Below are 20,259 nucleotides of genomic sequence, written 5' to 3'. Positions count from 1 at the left end.
TGGCCCTACACAGGCCGACAGCAGGATGGCCTGTCTTCGTCGGTGAGGGAGGCGGGCTCTCGCTGACCTCCCCGTGGGCTGGGGTGAAGAGAGCGGCCTCCGGAGGCCACTGCTGGTTTCAGACCCGGGTTCGGCGTCGTCCCTGCTGTGACTCTGCGCTTGAGTTATTTGCCAATTTTCAGGGTCAGTTTGCCCATCTCTAAAATGGGCATAGTAACAATAGCACCTGTTAATGGAGAGGTTCCTCATTCTGCACAGCGCTGGGCACACAGCCCCCAGCGTGTGGGGTCTGCAGGTTGAGCGAGCTGGGGCCCGGCTTCCGGTGGGTGAGACAGCGCCGCCCCTCTGACCGCTGAGCCGGCTCAGAACCACCTCTATTCTCCGAGCCGGCAGCTGGGGCTGCCTCCACTCCGGAACCCTGGGCACCGGGCCGTGTCTTCTTCTTTTGCTACTTTGCAAACTCCTCTTCCTCGTTCTCCTCGCAGGGAGTATCTGTGCACCCAGCAGGCCGAGCTGGATTACCTGTCAGGGCGCCACAAGGACACCCGCAGGAATTCCAGGCTGGTGAGACCTCTCCCTGCCCCTTCCCGCCCGAGCAGCCTCCCTGGGGTACAAAGACGGACTCTCCCTCACCCCCCCTGCCCGCATCACGGGTGTAAATCTCGGTCCCGGAGCTCAGGCCTGAGGAATGGACTGTCTTTGTCTTGTGATGAACTCACCTCACTTGGACCCTGAGGAATTTAACCTCACGGACTGTTGGGAAGCTTCTGCCCTCCCTCCTCCCCCCTCCCCCTGCCCCATGCCTCAAGATTCAGGAGTCCACAGTCTCGGGCAGGGTCCACCTCCACTCTCTGGCTCTAGAAGTAACTGTAAGGTGGGCAGCCGTGTAAAGGCTCATCCGTTTTCGCTACTCCCTTTTCACAGATGGGCACACTGAGGCAAGGGAAGGCGTGGCCGCCCTGGGGCCGCACAGTGGGCTGACGGACGTGGGGTCCTGCCTCCCTGGACGCTGCTGCTTCTTGACTTTTCCTGCACAGTTACTTTTCTTTCCAAAGCCTCGGGAACTTCCCCATTTCTTTATTTCTAACACGGAGTTTTCCTCTCATAACCGCACATGTATCGTTTCTCATAAATGCATTCGTGGGAAAGCACACACTTCTGGAGGGTTTGATCCCTCCCTCCTTCCAGCTTCATGCCGCTCTCCCCTCAGTCTTCTGTGTCCCACGCTGTTCAACCCCTGAGGACAATCTGGTAGTTCACCTTCCACAGTTTCCTCCCCGGTCCCATCGTCATGTAAACATCCATACGGAAGCGCATGGAAGGTTTGGGTCAGCGTTAGAAGAATGAAGTCACAATTCTCCCCGCTCCCCCACGTCTTGCTTTTTCTCCCCAGTGAAGCTCCAACCTTGTAGAAACGCCTCCAGGCTCAAATAGAGTGATTTCAGCTACTCGGGCGAGCTAGGGCCTATTTGGAAATAAAGTCTATCAGCACGGGCCACACCCATCACTGACATGTGGTCTGTGGCTGAGTTCAGACTACCATGGTGAGACCATGCGGCCCCCCAAGCCAAAGTTTTATTGTCTGGCCCTTTACACTGAGATTTGCCTGGCTGGCCCCTGGCCCCTGGCGTGGCTGGACCAGTCTGGATTTGCATTTCCCAAAGCCTGAACCCCCAGGCTTTGGGGTGGTGGGGGGGGCGCTGGCTGCCTCCTCCACCCCCACTGCATTCGGTTCTTCTGGCCATGGCTGAAATCACCCCTTAAACAATCAAATCACAGTGACCCCCATTTTGTTGAGGGCTTACCTCATCCTTTGCCCTTCACAGCAACCCTGCGGGGCAGGTGATGTGTTCTGTGGCCACTCCATTTTCCATGAGGAGGTAGAGGCGCAGAGACGTTGAGTAACTGGCCTGGGACACACGGCTGGGAAACACAGCCAGGCCCAGAACTGCCTCACCCAAAGCGCATGCGTTTTCCACTCTTCCCCCTCGGCCTGGAACAGTCTGGAACCGGGCCGCTGACTGCAGGGCCCAGAGGAGGGAGTGGCTGCTGGTTTTCCTACCTCCGAGCTCAGGTGCCCCTGGGATGTAGCCACGTGGGTCGTGGAGGAGCACCCAGAGCCCTGACACCTGTCTCTCCCCACTCTCCTTCCCACAGGCTTTCTATTACGACCTGGACAAGGTGGGTGAGACTTTCTGTCTGCGGTAAGCAAGGTGGGCTCATGGGGGACTGATGTCATTGCCCGCGTTTCGTCCCTCAGGCCATCCTACAGGAGGGTTTCCTCCCCAATTGTAAAATGGGGAAACGGGCTCAGCCACGAGGATGCTGAGGGGCTGGCCTGGCTGGGAGCCCAGTTCTGTGTTAGGACCCGAGGAAGGGGCAGGGGGTGGGGGCCGGGGAGGGGGTGGCCCAGGCTACTTTCAAAGTACCTTCTCTTTTTCTGGGAGAAGCAAACACGCTCTGTGGAAAGGCACATCCGGAAGATGGAGTTTCACATCAGCAAGGTCAGCCTGCCTCCTGGATGTCACGGGGCAGGGCTAGGGCTTGCCAGGCGGCGGGGGGGGGGGGGGGGGGGGGCGGGGGGGGGGCAAGGAGGCCCAGGAAATGCAAGAGTTGGGCCCTGAGGCGGGGGGTGGGGGGGTGGGTCAGGGGGTGGCTGGGCTCCCCAGGATTGTGGGGTTTAAAAGACCGCATTCATGCTCCAGCTCACAGGGTGAGAGACTGAGTCCAACCACCCCACTGCAGAGATGGGAGAGTACAGGCCCAGAGAGGGACAGAGACAGGCCCAAGGTCACACAGCAAGCCCTTCAAGCTTTTACCTACCAACTCTTCCATGTTCTCACTGGCGGCCCGCTGGCCGGGCAGGATATCACAAACCCACCTCCCCTGTTTTGCAGCCCAAAAGTGGGGCAGGGAGAGGGGAAGCGATGCCTTCGCCCAGCCGGTTCGTGCGCAGGCATCCACCGGGCGCCGGGCAGATGTGACCCCTGCCCCCGGGGGCTCACACTCTCCGGGGCAGGGGACCCAGGGCAGCGCGGCCTCTCCCGAGGGTGAGAGTGGCAGGCAGGCCTGGGGCCCCCGCGCCCACCAGCCTGCGCGCCCCCCGCAGGTGGACGAACTCTACGAGGGCTACTGCATCCAGTGCCGCCTGCGCGACGGGGCCTCCAACATGCAGAGGGCCTTCTCCAGGTGCCCGCCCAGCCGCGCCTCCCGGGAGAGCCTGCAGGAGCTGGGCCGCAGCCTGCAGGAGTGCACCGAGGTGGGGGGCAGTGAGGGGTGTGTTGGGGGGGCTGGACCCCGAGGACCATTGCCATCTGCTCCCTGGGGCCTCCGGCTGGCGGGATCCGTGGGCCCCCCTTCCCCCACCTCACCGGGCCCAGGGGCCGGCCGTGAGCCGCCTGGTGTGGGGCTTTGCAGGACATGTGGCTTATCGAGGGGGCCCTGGAGGTTCACCTGGGAGAGTTCCACATCAGGATGAAAGGTAACAGACGAGGGTCGGTGGTCAGAAGCCGGTTTGGTGGTGGCGGGGGAGGGGGGGTGGTGGTCAGGCCGTCTTGGGGGTCCTGGGACTTCTGCTGAGGTTGGGGGTTTGGTCAGGGTCCCAGGGGTCCAGGAAAACTTTGGGTTTCCACTCACGTGACTTGTGACCTCAGCCAAGTCCCATCCCCTGAGGTGGACATGAGGGCCCGGGCCTGTCCGCTGTCCGTCATGATGATTTATCCCTCCCTGAAGGTGATAGCCACACGTGGGCAGGGGATCCCCCAGGGAGGACCTGTGGTCCGTGGGGCAGGGGCAGAGCAGGGCGGAGAGGAGATTAGCCTGTCTCTGTTCTAGGCTTCGTGGGCTATGCACGCCTCTGTCCCGGAGACCAGTACGAGGTATGGCCACTCGGGCGTCAGTCCTCAGGGCTTCCCATAAGGCCTTTGGGGGGCGGGAGCTGCTGAGAACCAGGGTCCCAGCTGGGCTTTGTCCCCATCCCCTCCCAGCTAGCAGGAAGGGCCTCCAGGCAGGTGGCGCGGGGGAGGGGCTCCCTGGGGCTGCTGACCGGCCCCTTCTCGGGCCCACAGGTGCTCATGCGCCTGGGCCGCCAGCGCTGGAAGCTGAAGGGCCGGATCGAGTCTGATGACAGCCAGACCTGGGAGGAGGAGGAGAAGGTTTTCATCCCCACGCTGCACGAGAACTTGGAGATCAAGGTGGGTGAGGCACAGGGCCGGGGATAGGGTGCCCAGAGGCTGGGCTCAGGCGTCATCCACAACTCCCACCCCCTCAGGTGACAGAGCTGAGGGGCCTGAGTTCACTGGCCGTGGGCACAGTGACCTGTGACATCACTGACTTCTTCACGACCAGGCCGCAGGTGATCGTGGTGGACATCACAGAGCTGGGCACCATCAAGCTACAGCTGGAGGTGCTGTGGAAGTGAGTAGGGGGCCGGCCTCCTCCCCAGGCCCCGATGTCCTTCCCCAAGGCTGGCCCCAAACTCCCACCTAGAGGGGACTCCCACCCAGAGCAGAAGGAAGAGGGCCTCGCTGGCTCCTCTGGTGGCCTGACCACACCCTAGCATCCACTTGTGGGCATTCCTGCCCTCACTGGGCCCCACGGCCAGGCTGGAGCCTCTGCCCAGCCTCCCTGCCCCCGCCCCTCTGAGTCTTAATTCCCTTCCTTCAACGAACCGCCTATGCTGGCCAGGACCCTTTCCGGTGACCTCCTGGGCTGGGTTCCAGGGAGGAGCCTTGCCCCTCCCCAGGAGGGCTCTCCTCACTGCTCCCACCACCTCATTCCCCACTGGCCCCTGCCGTCCACCAGGCCCCGTGGACCCCAGACCCCACGGATGGGGACGCTCACGAAAACACGTCCTTCCCAGGTTGGGGGCTCTCCATCGGGCATCGCAGGTGGCAAGGGGGAGTGCCCATCTGGGGCGGCCGACTCGTCACCTTCTTGGGCCGTTCAGTGAATGCTGGTGGTCTCTAAAGGCTCTGTTTTTCTGTCAGTAGGGCTCTTTTGCCCCAAATGAAACTTCGTGTTTGGAGAGAATTCTCTTTATTCCCCGAGGCAGGTGCAGCAGGAGCTAAGGGGCTGGGGCACGCTTCTTCCGTTCTGGAGCTTGCTCTGCCCAGTCTCTCCATCTGGCCTGGGGCCACTAGAGGCCGCTTTCTTCCCAGTGAGCCGGGTGAACCCCCAGCCTCAGTGTCCTCATCCGTCCAGTGGGGGCTGCACACTATTCTTTCCAGGGAAGGCCCTCAAGTCTATAGGATCGCGGGCGGCCCAGCACCATCCGATGCGAGGCTGGGCAAATCCAAGGACGCAGGCGTCCTGCTGGCCTGAAGCGTCTAGAACCCACAGAGCAGGAGCCAGGCCTTTGTGCAAAGGAGAGCGAGCCGGTGTCCGTGCGGCAGGGAGGTTACCCAGACCTACTGGCTCCCAGGGCAGGCTGGGTGAGGGCCAGGCTGGAGCCCCAGCTCCCCTGTATTTCACACACCCACCTTGGCTTCTCAGCCTTACGTGTGACCATGACCGACAGAGGTCCTTCCATAAATGATGGCACCCCTGTTACAGATCGGGATGAGAGGGATGGTGACGTTGTTTATCCAGAAAATGGCAGAACGGAGTGTCCACTGTGCCTCCGCTCAGCTTCTTGAGGGGCCCTCTGAAGGGGGTGTCATTCACACGTCTGGTGGCCAGTCACTGCCCCTTGCCATGGGGCTAAGGGCCCTCAGGGTGGTGAGATGTTCCCAAGGGGGTTGAGAATGTGCCCCTGGAATCCCTAGGCTGTGACTGTGACCCCAGGCAAGGCCAGGCCCCTCCCGAAGCTCCATTTCCTCTGAAGTCCCCCGAGGTCTTCTCTGTGCTGCCGCGTTCTTCCAGGCACTGACGACACCCCGGCCCTCTGTTCTCTCCTCCAGCCCGTTTGACACCGAGAGCTTCCTGGTGTCGCCCAGCCCTACGGGCAAGTTCTCCATGGGCAGCAGAAAGGGCTCCTTGTACAACTGGACACCCCCAAGCACGCCCAGCTTCCGAGAGAGGTACTACCTGGTGAGTGAGCCTCACCAGGGCAGGGATGCTGTGGTCACCCCAGGACCGTGGGTGGGCGCGACTCCCCAGGGGCCAGCACGTGGGGCTGGGATCGGCAGCCGGGCACTTCCGGTCCCCCTTTGGACTCGTGCTCCGTGGTTTGGGGATCATCCTGGGTGGTGTTCTGTCCTGTTTTCCTTCCTGTCAGCCCTCCATTCTGGGGGCCTCTGGACTTGGTTCGAGGCCTGGCTGGTTCTCCTGGAAGCCTGGAATGGGGTTCTCTGTATGGTGCTACCACCCCAGCCATAGTCTATTTGTTTCAAAATTAAATTTAATGTACGTTTCCAGTAGGTAATACCTTGACATGGTGTCCAGTAAAACATCTCTTTCCTGTGACCTCCGGGGATCTGGGCCCCTTCCTTAGCACCAGCTACTGTTGTCAACCTCTTCCGTATTCTGGCCATGGTGCGCCCAGCATATTACAGTCAAAGAAATCATACGTGGTCCAGAGTCTGGCTTCTGCAGCCGGAACGGCTGGGTTCAAATGCTATTTATGTCTCTCACCTGCTGTGTGACCTCGGGCAAGTCACCCAACCTCTCTGGCCTTCAGTTTCTATATCCGAGAACTGAAAATAACGGCACCACTGTGGTGAGGTTTTGCAAGGATTAAGTGAGTTAATGAATGAGAAAGCTTTCAAAGAACACCTGATAAAAACAGATGGTGCTTTGGAACATCAGACATTATTATTGGTCTGTCTGGTAAGGGGAAGGGAGGGGGTGCCGCAGAGCGGGGCAAGCTTGGTGTCAGCTGTTCGCTCATTCACAACTTTGTGCCAGGCTCTGTTCTAGGCCAGGTGGGGACAGTGTCCTCAGGGAGCGCCGGCTGATCAAGGGCCTAAGGACCACGGGAACACAGACCAGGGAGGGAGAGGGGACTTCTGGGGCAAAGTGGGAGTTGCTATTGAAAACAGGGCGTCCAGGGATAGGTCCCCAGAAAAGGTGCCATTTGAGTAAGGACCTGAGGGGCCAAGAGCATGACCACAAAGACATATGGGAAGAATGTTCCAGGAAGAGAGCAGTCATTCTAAAAGGCCTTGGGACAGGAAGGTGTGGAGCTGGGAGGATGTGACAAGCAGCAAAGTGGCCTCAGGGGCTGGAAAGGGGGGGGGGGGGTTAGAGGGGGGATGGGGCTGCAGGGTCCCGTCAACACCTCCAGTTCACCGATCACCTTGGTGGACCCCAGTCACGTTGACAATGTGCGTGTGCGGGGCAAGTCTTTATGGAGGGAAGCCCCGCTGGGATGGCAGGAAGTCCCTGGTGTGGCAGTCAGGCTGGTCCTGTGTCCCCCTCCCCAGTCTGTCCTGCAGCGGCCAGCGCAGCAGGCTTTGCTGCTGGGTGGGCCAAAGGCCCCTTCCATCCTCGGCTACCTGTCCGACAGCGACCTTCGGGGGTCCGGCCTGCGGAGCCGGAGTCAGGAGCTGCCCGAGATGGACTCTTTCAGCTCTGAGGACCCCCGAGACACTGAGACCAGCACATCAGCATCCACCTCAGACGTGGGGCTCCTGCCCGTGGCCATTGGCCCCAACACCTCCATCGAAGAGGAGGCCCAGGAGGACCCCCAATCCCTGGGCCTCCTGCCGGAGATGGCCCACCCGGCCGGAGGCTCATTTGTGGAGCAGCCTGGCTGGAGGAATTTGGGAACAGAGGGCCCCAGCCTGCCACGGGGCTCCCCATTCCACAAGCATACAGTCCCGGGTAGCCAGAAAGACGATGACGAAGGAGAAGCCGAGGACGGAGTGGATGGGCCTGGGGTGACCCTCGAGAGGCCGCTGCAAGAGGTTCTGGATTTACTGAGGTCCATGGATACTGCCCAGCCCCAGCTCCGGGAGCTGGAGTACCAGGTTCTCGGCTGCAGGGACCGGCTGAAGGTGGGTTTATTCCTGGAGGGCCAGCAGCCCCGCTTTACTAGCGCCTGACGACTGGGAGCAGACTCTGGGGGCAGCCAGCCTGGGCCGGCATCCTGGCCTCGTTCCCCTGTGACCCAGCTGGGCAACGTCTCCTCTCTGGGCCTCAGTCTGTTCACCTGACCAGTGGGGATAACAATGGCCTTCACTGGCCGGGAGGACGATTAGAAGTGGAAGTCGGGGACCGGGGTAGAAAACCTGCTGTCTGGCCAGAGAACCTGGCCCCCTCTGGCATCTTCTGGCCCAGGCAGGTGGGGCTGAGGTTGGGCGTTCAATTCCCAGACCCGGGGCGTGTCTAGGGTCAGAGCTGGTGCCACAAGAGGCCGCGAGCAGCCACACACCCTACTCTGAGCTTGTTCCTCGACAGGGCCCGTGGCAGGAGCTGCCCTCGGGTGGCTCTCAATAGTGCTGGCCTGGGCAGATTTATTCGATTTTTCTGATTACATAATTTTATTATTTAAAATTTTTTTTGAATGTTTATTCATTTTTGAGACAGAGAGAGACAGAGCATGAACGGGGGAGGGTCAGAGAGAGAGGGAGACACAGAATCCGAAGCAGCTCCAGGCTCTGAGCTGTCAGCACAGAGCCCAACGCGGGGCTCGAACCCACAGAGTGTGAGATCATGATCTGAGCCAAAGTCGGATGCTTCACCGACTGAGCTGCCCAGGCGTCCCTATTACATCATTTTAAATGTATGGACAACAAAATGTGCAACAGTGGCAGCTACTTAAGCATCAGTTACTTGCTGAAACCGCTCTCTTGTGTAGGCCACACACACACCCACCTCCAACGTTCAGCACCAGTGACAGAAAGTTTCACTTTGTATCTTTAAAAACTGAACTTCAAAACAAAGTTGTTTATCACTGCTATGTTCTTTTGAAAAGGAGCTGCCGGAGAATTTCAAGAAAAAAAAAGTCACTTCTTTTGTATTTCTTAACAGCCTTTCTGTGTGGAATGATTTGAGGCTGCAACATGCAGCTTCTGTCACATGGCTGTATTTTGAAAAATCATACCTCCTTTACATAAAAGCCTTAAAATAATATTGCAGTAAGGCAATACTTTTATTTTTTTATTTAAAAAATTAAAAAAAATGTTTTATTATTTTTGAGAGAAAGAGAGACAGAGTGTGAGTGGGGGGCAGAGAGAGAAGACGACACAGAATCCGAAGCAGGCTCCAGGCTCCGAGCTGTCAGCACAGAACCCGATGCGGGGCTCGAACTCACCAACAGTGAGATCATGACCTGAGCCGACTGAGCCCCCCCAGGGGTCCCCCAGGCAATACTTTTTTTTTTTTTTTTTTAATTTTTTTTTCAACGTTTTTTGTTTATTTTTGGGACAGAGAGAGACAGAGCATGAACGGGGGAGGGGCAGAGAGAGAGGGGGACACAGAATCGGAAACAGGCTCCAGGCTCCGAGCCATCAGCCCAGAGCCTGACGCGGGGCTCGAACTCACGGACCGCGAGATCGTGACCTGGCTGAAGTCGGACGCTTAACCGACTGCGCCACCCAGGCGCCCCGCCAGGCAATACTTTTAAACGTACTTGAGGAGCTTTTCTTCTTGTACCAAACTGAATTCGAAGAATAAAAGTGAGCATAGGCCAGTTTTTAGTTTGATGTGTATGTGTATAATGTGTGTGTGTGTGTGTGTGTGTGTATACACGTAGTCGGTCCTCACCATTCATGGATTCTGTGTGTTTCTCATTCATCTACTTGCTGTAAGGCTTACCTGTAACTCCAAAATCAGTACTCGTGATGCGCTCACGGTCATCTGCGGGCACGTGCAGTCACCTGCCATGCACGTGCCCGGCTGGGGCTGAACCAGGGGTTCACTTGTTCACAGAGGGTTCACACACTCTGCCTTCTTCTTGCAGCCCGGTCCCAACGCGTGTGCCCTTTCTGCCGTCTAGTTTGTGCTGCGTGTTTCACGTTTTTGCCCTCTCTTTTCGTGATTTCAAGCTGTTGGATGGGCCCGACCGCGTGAAGTGCTATCCAGTGCTCCTGAGCCCAGGAAGGCTGTGCAGGGCCTCACTGACAAAATCCATGTTACATAAGCCTCGTCCAGGTGTGAGTTCAGTGTGAACGAATTGTCAGTGTAAATTAAATAAGGTGTCTTCGGGGCCCTTGGATGGCTCAGTCAGTTAGGCGTCCGACTTCGGCTCAGGTCATGATCTCATGGTCTGTGAGTTTGAGCCCCGCGTGGGGCTCTGTGCTGACAGCTCAGAGCCTGGAGCCTGCTTCTGATTCTGTGTCTCCCTCTCTCTCTGCCCCTCCCCTGCTCACACTCTGTCTCTCAAGAATAAACATTAAACAAAAAATTTTTTTTTTAAATAAATAAGGTGTCTTTAAACAGAAGTACACATGAAATGAGGTTCTGTACTGATGGGTTGATAAAAATGTGACCGGAGGCTAGTGGTCTCTGCATTTCTCTTAGGAGCAATGGTTTGGTACCACCTGGAATAATGAGAACTGGTGTGTGTGTGTGTGTGTGTGTGTGTGTGTGTGCGCGCACATATATACACCAATGTACTTTTTTTTGCTGGAGGAAAGATCCGCAAGTAGCCATTGTTATTCTCTAACAAGAGAATAACAAGGTTTTCTCCGCGGGCTCAACTCTTAGGAGCCTAGTTCTGCTTCTCAAGGCGGTATCTGCTCAGGCTGTGCCTTGGGCGGCTTCGTGTGGGACGTGGCCTGGGCGTGCCAGGGATGGGGACCGAGCAAGCCCTGGGGTCCTGCCCTGGATGGAGGGGAGACCAAAATCTCCAGCAATGGATTTCTAGATCCCGAGGAAGGGATCTGCCTTTGGGGGACTCAGCCCGTGGCAGGACCTGTGGCACCAGCACTCTCCTCATCCCTGCCAGTCAGGGGGTGCCTCAAACACCCTCTCCTTCCACATCTCCCTGGGAGAAGAGACCCTGAAATCTAGAAGCTCACCGGGCAGCCTTTGAGCCTCCCTTTGAGCCTGACTCACACCCTATTTTTACAGTAATTTGGGATTAGCTGTCAATGTTCAAAAACTAGCAGGTTCCCACAAAAATCTAGGTTTCCAGCTTTTCTTAGAAAAGTGAACAGTCTGGCCCCACATTCCCAAGCAGCAGGTGTCAGCTGGAGCAGAGTGGCAGTCTGGCCTCTTGGGGGAGGACACATGTTCTCGGGCTCCCCCCACCCCAATCACTTGCCCGCTCACTCCTGTCTCTCGCCCTGTCCCCGTGGGCGTCTGTGAGCCCAGGAGAGGCTTTTCAGGTCTGTGTCCCTCGGGCTTTGGAGCCGTACCTACCAGGCTATTCGGGCGGGGCCTCGGGGGATTCCGCAGCCCTGTGCCCATCCTTGATGTGGGGGGTTGCACTTGGGCTCCGAGGGGCGGTGCTCATGACCTGGACCCGGTGGTGACGGTCTGTGGCCTAAGGTCCTGCCGCTCTGTCCACAGCCCCGTGGCGCCCGCCAGGAGCACGCCTCTTCCGAGAGCCTGATGGAGTGCATCCTGGAGAGCTTCGCCTTCCTCAATGCTGACCTCGCCCCGCAGGAGCTGTCCCTGTGTGGGGGCTGCCAGGGTCCCAGGTAGGCGCCCTCCCCTCCCAGCACCGACCCTGGCGACGGGCCTCAGTTCCGCGCTTCCTGTCGGCCCCTGCAGCCTCAGCCTTCCATCGCCCTGGTCCCGACTGGTACTTACTCTGTTCCTTTGCTGCGCCCCCCCACCCCTGCATGCCTGCCGCTGGGCACAGAGCAGGGGCGTGCTGACCACTGAGTGCACGACCACCCCCCAGCACGGTCCCGAGCTGCGGGCAATGGCCTGGTTGGGTTCTTCTCTTACAAAATAACAAGGGACACAGTAGGACCTCTGTCCTCTACCAAACGGGCAGCAGGGACATGGGCCCCCTCTTCTGTGTAACCTTCCACCCCCACCTGCCCTGCTCACGCCCGGCTCCTGTACCCGAATCTCAGCAGCACCAGACAGGACACACAGTACATCTCGTCTTCTCCTCTCACGATCCCACCCAGCATCCCAGTGTCGCGTCCGTCCTTCCTCAGGCCTCGGGCTCGGCCTCCACCACGAGGCCAACGTGGTGCCGGGTGCGATGCTTGCTGGCAGGCTTACCCTGACCCCTCACTGCCCGGAGCTGGGTGTGCCTGTCCCCACTTCACAGATGAGCACGCTGAGGCCATGGGGGCAGGCCCGTCCAGAGTCACAGAGCTAAGGATTAGCTTGAACCGCAGCCTTCTGCCTTCAGATCGCACATCCCGGAGGTGGCCCCCCACGCCCCCCGCCCCAGTCTCCAGGGCCCGTGCCACCCCTCGTTGACGGCTTTTGCCTTTTCTTTTCTGTTGGTTTTCTCCTCGGTGTAACTCTATCTGCCTGGGCTCTGGAGCGGGCCTCCCTGATCGGAGCTCCCCAGGGAGGGAGGGTCTCCTCTACCCGCGGAGGGAGCTGAGCCGCTAACTGGCACGGTCACCCAGTTCTTCTCAATCCAACTCAGAAAGGACAGGAGCCCGCCCCCGCTGCCAGCACGGACAGCGTCACCTCGGGAGCTGACGGCCGGCACCCCGGAGCTGGACATGTTGCTCACCGTCCACCTCCACGTCTGCAAAACTCTGCTGCAGGTGTGGCCACGGGATGTGGGGGGTGGGGCGGCCTGCCGGGAAGCCGGGCTGGGGGGCGGGAGTCCTCTCTGCGAAGATCTGATCTTGCCGGTGGTGGGGAGCACGGTGCAAGGAAGAGAGCCAGTGAGACTGGGGAGGCTCCTCTGTGGAAGGTCCAGGCCTGGGTGAAAGGTCACGTGGCTCTCCTGAAAGTCCAAGTGCTGACCCCAAAGCAGCGGCTGTGGCTTTCTGCGGCAGCTGCCAGAGCTCCGATCCAAACTGGCTCAACCAAAGGGAACTTTTTGGCTCATGGAACTCGAAGGCCCTGGGGTAGGCTTCAGGCCCAGGTGGATCCAGGATTTCAAAAAACATCGTAACTGGGTCTCTCTCAGCTCTGCTTTCCTGCGTCGGCTGGCTTCACTTTCAGGCAGGCTGGCCCTTTCTGGTAGCAGAGGAGGCCCCCAGAAGCCGCAGCCTGCATCCCATCATCTCGGCCACCTTGGGGAAGCAGGAACCCCCAGACGGGAGTCAGAGAGCTACCACTGGCACAGAAAAGCTGGGGGGAGGCAGGTGGGGGCCGTGGTCGTGATCGCCGGCCTCAGAGGGCATGTTTGTGCTAACCTGGAGCATCGTGGGTTGCTTCCCAGAAACTTGCCTCTCCTAACCTGTCGAGGATGGTCCAGGAATGCCTTCTGGAAGAAGCTGTGCAGCAAAAGCAGGTTCTGGAGATGCTCTCTGTGCTGGATTTTGAGAAGGTCAGCAAGGCAGCATCCATTGAAGAAAGTAAGTAACTGCCCGCTGCCCACGGGCCGCTCTCGTGTGGACGGCACGAAGCGATGGGCTCTGGAGGGCAGGGGAGCCCCGTCTCCCGTCCTGATGCCCAAAGCTCACTGGCGCCCAGAGGGTACGAGCTGGGGTGGTGGCGGGGCTGTGCTCAGACGTACACGCTGTGGGGCGCAGAAGGGAGGCCACACAGCCTTGGAGTTAGTTCGGTGGGCTGTGTGGCTCTGGGCAAATGACTCACCTCTCTGGGCCTCAGCTTCCCCACCTGTCTAAAGAGGAGGCCACTGGGTAGTGTTGTTCCGTGAGGTAATCGCCAGGACGCGTTCAAGGCACACGGCACGCACTCCCAGAAACAGCTGTGACCCCCGCTCTGCCTCTGCCCCCCACGGAGCCTCCCCTTGCCCGTGAGGAGAGGCTGGTGGCAGCGGCTGTCCGAGCTGCGAGGACCGCGGTATGGGCCCAGGGGAAGGCATCCACGGCCGAAGCCGCCGGTCCTTGGCGTGTCAGGCTGCGATGTGGGAAGGAAAGCTGCACGAAACCCTGTCGCCCCTGACCTCTCAGGCCTCAGCGGAAGGAAATCCTGGGGCCACCCGGTTGCTCGGCCTTCCCGTCAGTCGGGTCCCGACCCGGGCTTTCAGTTGTCCCCCAGGCCACACGGAGGAAGGGGTGCCTGAAGCTGTGGAGAGGGTGCACTGAGCCCGGCAGGGTCCTGTCCTGTTCTGGCACGACACTGCTGAACCAACTCAAGAAGACGTTTCTGCACAGAGTCCGAGGGAAATACCCGGGACAACTGGAAACAGGTACCCCCTCCCGCCCCAGGGCCTCATTCTAGCCCCGTCTTTGTCTCTGTCTCCATGGCACCAGAGGGAGGGCGCTTCTCAGCTACACATCACTGCCTCTTCCCGGGACAGGAAGGGGTCTGCGAAGCCCTGAAGTTGCAAATGTTAGCCTTTTGGCACATCTGTCTGGGGATGGACCGCACGGCTTCCACCGGAACCTTAAAGGGGTTAGGAAAGAACGCTTCTAGAAAGGTCGGCAGGGTAAAGGTGTCTTAAAGCGTTGGCTGGACTCTTCCTCAGAAAGCAGAGCATCTTTCTCTGTTGACAGCGGACAGCCGTCCTCCCTTCCAGGGCCTCTGGAAGCTCCAGCCAGCAGCATCTGGCTGCTAGTTGGCCTGAATACTCCCAGTCCCCAGCCTCGGGCATGGAGTGCACCCCAGGAATGTCTACATGTGGGGCTTGCGGACCCCAGCCGCAGCGTGCTCCTTCTCTTGGGCACAGGAGGCACAGTGAGGGACACCCGTCCGCATGCCGTTAGAAGGCCTTTAAACCGCCCCAGCCATGCCCGGCGGCGGAGCTCCACGGGGCCCAGTCTCTCCTCACGGCCTTCTCCTGTTTCGCCAGCATGCCGAAGGCTCCTGGAGCAGGTGGTCAGCTGTGGTGGGCTGCTCCCCGGAGCCGGGCTCCCCGAAGAACAGACGGTCACCTGGTTCCAGTTTCACAGCTACCTGCAGAGGCAGGGGGTGTCTGACCTAGAGAAGCACTTTGCCCAGCTCACCAAAGAAGGTAGGGGCTGGGAGGGAGGGCGACTCAAAGCAACGCCGAGAACGAAGGCGTCTCCGTCCGTGGGGCCCTCTGTCCTGGCTCTTTGGAAGCCAGTGTCTTCGAGCCACTGCGTCTTTCCCCTCCGGCTGTCCTTTCGAGACCCCAGATGGAATTAGATTGTACACTCAGCCCACGCAGGGAGATGACCTCCGAGGGAAGGAGGTTTTACAAGGCACAGGGCAGAGGTCAGAGCTGGACAGGAGGGTGACGGGTGGCTGGCCGGAGTCCTTAAAAGTACGGGCTGAGGCTTTATTAATTTTCAGGGTGATTTGACCCCTTGCCGGAAAGCCTTCCTAGAGATTCCAGGAGGCACCCCCTTGAGGCCGATCTAGGCTGCGTCTTGGTGATCGTGGGGGCTTGCCCTGGGATCTGCTTCCCGAACACGAACACACGGCGGTGGCCAAACGAACGCGCAGCTGTACCGCCGACCGCAGTCAGAGGGACCCTGGGCCCACTCCTCTCTTCCAGTAACACTTGCCGAGGAGCTGCAGTGTGCGGGGCAAGTCAAGACGATCAGGAAGCTGCAGGGGAAGCGGCTGGGCCAGCTCCAGCCCCTGCCCCAGACGCTGCGGGCCTGGGCACTGCTGCAGCTGGACGGGACCCCCCGGGTGTGCAGGGCGGCTAGTGCTCGCCTGGCCAGCGCGGCACGGAACCAGAGCTTTCGGGAGAAGGTACGGTGGGGGGAGGCGGGGAGGCGGCAGCCCCGTGGCTACATGTGTGACAGCCAGGGGGACACAGGCTTCGTCTCGGAAAAATAACAAGGGATGTTCTGAAGGGGGTTGCCTTCGCTGCGAGGTTTTTTTTGTTTGTTTTTTTAAAGATTCTACTTTAAATAATCCCTACACCCAAACTTCCAACCCAGTCACCTGCTCCACCTCCCGAGCCAGCGAGCCAGCCAGGTGTCCCAGGATGTTTAGATTTAGGGAGGTTCCCTGGCACGTGCATGCATGCTGTCCTTCTCAGGCCATTGCCCTGGGCGACGCCAGCCCTGGGGAGGGACCTGGGGTTGCTGGCGGCCACCCGAGGGACCCACGGAACCTCACGTCTTACTGCCTCGTGCATCTGTGCCGCCAACGCCAACACTCCCGTTTGGTCTGAGATGTCGCTTGCACGGAGAGCGTTTCTTCCTTAGGGTTCTGACGGCCAGCCTCACCTCAGCTAGTACGTGTGGCTGGCTGATTCGTTGGGTTCAGTCCGTTTGAAAACCAAGAAACCGGACCCCTCTGCCCTTCAGGTTCCTGGGCCTGTGACTACTCTAGATTGACGGTACCAGCCCCCAAGGTAGAGGAGGGCAATACCGAGGCCTGACTGTAGTCTCGGGCCACCCAAAGGCCGGATACCTTCTCACACGCTTCCTAATTAACCTGCAGAGTCTCGTGAAGCCCATGCAGCTCTTTTCTGGCGGATGTGGCGGAGGGGGCGGGGTCATTGCCGGGACCGGCGACCAGGGCTGAAGGGAAGAGGTGCTCGGCCTTCGGGCCTCCCTCTGCACGTCCAGTTCTTCGAGTGGCCCCGGCCAGACATCGGATCGCTCCGATGCGGCATTTTATCTAGATTTGGAAAATACTATTAGATGAAAAGAGCTTTCTTCATTTTGATTACCATCAGCCCAGGGACCAGTGTGTTTATTAGAGAGACACCAAACGCCGCAGCATACGTCTTGGGACTGGGTGCGCCTGGCCCAGAGATGAATAGATCACAGCCCGATTTTTGTTTAGAAAAGGGGAAGCAGGGCTCGAGGAGCCCTCCAGCATTAGAAGGATTAGCCACAGGCAGCATGGCTTCGGCTGACCCCCCATTCACGGCAACCTTATTCTCCAGGCTCTGGTCTTCTACACCAACGCCCTGATGGAGAACGATGGGAAACTCCAGCAGGCCGCGTGCGTGGCGCTAAAACACCTCAGGGTGAGTCTGACCTGTCCTTGCCTGTGACGGAGAGAAGCCTGCTTATGGCTAATGTTCCAGTTGGTTCATTTCAAAATTATTCCACTGGGAATACCCCTCCCCTCCCCCCAAAACTACCGCCAGCAAAAAACAAAAACAAACAAAAAAACACACAAACAAAAAAAACCGCCCCTGAAGAGCTCGTTTTAGAGCAGACCTCAGTGCTACCAGCAGAGGCCCCTCAACAGTAGTCAAGGAGCGTTTGCTCTGGCTCGGCCTGAAGAAGCAGGTGGCCCTAGGGACTCACTTTGGAAGTCTAGGCTTGTGTTTTAATGGCCTCGATTTAATATTTTCTAAAAGCACAATAAGCTCGTTATAGGAAAGAAAGTGTAAAATTCAGAAATGTAGAAGTTACCCTTCATCCCAATACTTAGTAGAAAGTACCGTTGGCATTTTGCTACACTTCTTTTGTGGGTGTGTGTGAGTATTTAAAATTGTCGATCATGCTGGGGGCGCCTGGCTGGCACAGTTAAGCCTGTGACTCTTCGTCTCGGCTCAGGTCATGATCCCTCTGCTCACTGAGTTCGAGCCCTGAATCGGGCTTCTGTCTCTCCTTCTCTCTGCCCTTACCCCACTTGTGCTCACTCTCTTAAACTTAAATGTCTTTAGATTGTTGATCATGCTACATATATAGCTTAAAAACAGTGAGCAAAACAGAAACTCTTAGTGGTAGACTGGCAGTGCTTTAGAAGTCTCTATGAAGGGGCCGTTGAGGGTTTACCTTGACAGATCCCCCCACTCTTGTGTGGTAGAAAATTAAGCTTTGTCATCTATTTATTACTATAAATAATATCATTATGAGCATCTTGGCATGTAACGCTTTTAAAAAATAGAGAGTTCTGAATTACTTCCTTAGGCTGGACTCTACAAAGTGTTACTCCAGACCAGAGAATATGAAACTTCTGGAGACTCCAGGTACAACTCACCCACTTAAAGCAGATATGAGAGGATGTCCATCTTGCCTCAAACCCACCTGCATCTGGGAGTCTCATTTAAAAAAAAAAAACCATCGCCAATTTGCTTGATGAAAAATAGATTAAACTCACCCCATTCATTCTGAAAAAACAAACAAACAACAACAAAAAAAAACAAAACCAAGGGAAGTTCTAGGAGGACCATCTGGTTATAATCGAACAGCCAAGCCAGTAAGGCGGTAGGGGTGCTCCGGAGAAGAGGCTGAAGTGCACTCTGGTCCTTGGCCCTGGAGAGCAGCCAGGGTCAGCTGTGCCCAAACCTGGGCTCCGACTGATGTTCTCACGGCCTGCCCAAGAGGGTAGAGTTAGGAGAGCAAGGGGGAGGTGGGAAGGTCCAGAGGGAAGCAGGGCTTCCCATTTTTCAAGACAGACCTTCTAGAAGGAATCTATCCCTAAAGCTCTGCTGATGGCCTGACTCAGCAGCAGGTGTCAGAATCGACAAGGTGGGGGCCCTTCTGATGAACTTGAGGCTACATAAGAAACCTACAAGCCTTCAGAAAAGGAAGGGCCTGAGGCCCCAAAGACCATGCTAGGGCTGGTCTTACAGAGCTCAAAAAAGTAGATTCCACCTGCTACCTAAAATGTTCCCTGATGGGTCCTCTTTCCCCTCACCTCAAACAGGGCATTGAAAGCATCGATCAGATCGCCAGCCTGTGCCAGTCGGACCTGGAGGCCGTGCGAACAGCAGCCCGGGAAGCCACGCTGTCATTCGGTAAAGTCCAGCATCAAATGTTGTGTGCGATACAGTGGGGTTCGCGACGACCTTTGGAAGGTTGTGCTAGAGGGGCCACGGTCAGCCCTCAGAGATGCAAAATAATACAGAGGCCGAGCGCTGTCGGTGACCCATGTAACTGCACTTGGCCAAGATGGGTTTCCTTCATGGTTGAGGTGGCATGAAGTGCCTTATTTCTCTCTTCAGCTTCAGTTTATGATCCTTGGGAGTGAAAGCCAGGTGCGAGGCAGGAATAAAGTTCAGCAAATTCTGTCTTGAATGTAAGGGAGAGGCACCGAGTCCCTCCATGCGAGTGGCCAGCAGGAGCTCCCCAAATGCCACCCGCCTCTGCCACTAAGGCCATCTGGGTTCACCAGAGCAGGAACGCTGAGGTGGGGGACAATCCAGTGACCGATCACCTTAATATTTCAGGGGAGAAAGGACGCTCAGCTTTTGAGAAGATGGACAAACTCTGCTTGGAACCAAGAGGAGAAGCCTTTTGCCAGGAAGCGGATATTGAAATCACTGTATTTTAAGAAGCCTCAGCTGGCACCTTTGTTTTTGCTGCTGCCTTGCCTTGACCCAGGGCCAGAGCTGTGGGTGGGGGTGTGCTCTGTGCTCCCTCAGTCCCCAGACCAGTCACGCAGCCCAGGGGCACAAATGGGACTTTGCATATAGGAGCAGGAAAAGGGGACATGCGGCACTTTGAAGGCTGTTGGACTTGAGTCAAACTACCAGCTTTCAAAGTTTTGAGAATCTGCCTGACCTTCCCTGGCCAGCTGCACCCCCCGAAGGGGCCAAGGCCAGGCGGGTTGAGGCCTGGAATCAAAGTCTCCCTGCCGGTTGGCCTGCTCAGCACTGCTGGTTCAATAAAGACGGGCAGTGAAGAGACAAGCGGGCTGACTGACCTCGCTAAGGAGGACGCAGTGGGTCATTTCCATGGCAGCAAGCCGTCACCTTGGCAAGCCGGGGTAAGGTGGGAAGACAGACAGAGCCAGGGTTTCCATGATTCATGCTCTTAACCCAAGCAGTAGTCCAAACGCCGCCGTGGAGCCTGGTGGCGGCCTGCAGACCGTGGACCTTATTATCGTCACTGTGTTCAACAGCACAAGGAAGAAAACGTCATTGGCCAGGAAACCTTGTGTCGTGTCAGTAAAAGCATCCACTGTGACCTCACTCATCAAAATGGAATCGAACTTTTGAACGGAAGTCAACTTAGGGCCGATTTGATAAATTGTGTCAGAAGCCATCAGCCGGTTTGAAGAAAGATTTCACTGAAGAATGTATTTAAAGAAAGAAGATTCGTTTCTTATTTAAGTCTGTTAAAAAAAAAAAACAAAACCCTCAAATGTGTCCTGAACTGTTTTTGTGTTGAGCCGCAGAGACAACCTGGGGTACGTGACTCCTGACCGTGGCATTGGGGATTCTGGACTCTTCAACCTTCTCATGTAAACTTCCTGTATATATTCTGTGCTTTTCGGTCTAACTTCGTATTTATTTGCCTTGTTCCTATGTTCAGTTTTTTGAATTGCAATTAAAATGAATTTTATCGGTGTCTCACTTTACCTGAAAAAAGCACAAAGCAGTGGTTGCTTCCACAAACCTCCCAGGGAGGAAAAGAGCAGCCCCTCCTGCACCGCGTGCAGCCCCGTGGGCCGGGTTCTCCCGCACAAGCAGGTGAGGAGGGAGGCGGG

General features: G+C 57.5%; 1 protein-coding gene across 5 annotated transcripts in view; it reads left to right on the top strand.

Moving 5' to 3' along the window:
- Positions 1-20,120, top strand: part of RIPOR3 (RIPOR family member 3) — a 75,204-nt gene extending 55,084 nt beyond the window's left edge. Inside the window, exons 4-23 of one of the 5 annotated variants that reach the window (XM_058685949.1) lie at positions 486-564; positions 2,158-2,181; positions 2,451-2,504; positions 3,110-3,259; positions 3,418-3,481; positions 3,835-3,878; positions 4,068-4,193; positions 4,271-4,416; positions 5,901-6,030; positions 7,365-7,937; positions 11,398-11,528; positions 11,913-12,041; positions 12,446-12,569; positions 13,196-13,331; positions 13,970-14,131; positions 14,735-14,896; positions 15,404-15,606; positions 16,757-16,840; positions 18,475-18,565; positions 18,998-20,120. In XM_058685949.1, the coding sequence (XP_058541932.1) occupies positions 486-564; positions 2,158-2,181; positions 2,451-2,504; positions 3,110-3,259; positions 3,418-3,481; positions 3,835-3,878; positions 4,068-4,193; positions 4,271-4,416; positions 5,901-6,030; positions 7,365-7,937; positions 11,398-11,528; positions 11,913-12,041; positions 12,446-12,569; positions 13,196-13,331; positions 13,970-14,131; positions 14,735-14,896; positions 15,404-15,606; positions 16,757-16,840; positions 18,475-18,565; positions 18,998-19,101 (2,716 nt within the window). In that variant the 3' untranslated portion in view covers positions 19,102-20,120. The other 4 variants (XM_058685952.1, XM_058685948.1, XM_058685953.1 and 1 more) reach the window with 4 other exon arrangements.
- Positions 20,121-20,259: the final 139 nt, after the last annotated feature.

Source organism: Neofelis nebulosa, chromosome 9 (assembly GCF_028018385.1).
Source record: "Neofelis nebulosa isolate mNeoNeb1 chromosome 9, mNeoNeb1.pri, whole genome shotgun sequence".
Taxonomy (NCBI): domain Eukaryota; kingdom Metazoa; phylum Chordata; class Mammalia; order Carnivora; family Felidae; genus Neofelis; species Neofelis nebulosa.
Note: the sequence above shows the minus strand (reverse complement) of the source record. Positions and strands in the feature narration are given on the sequence as shown.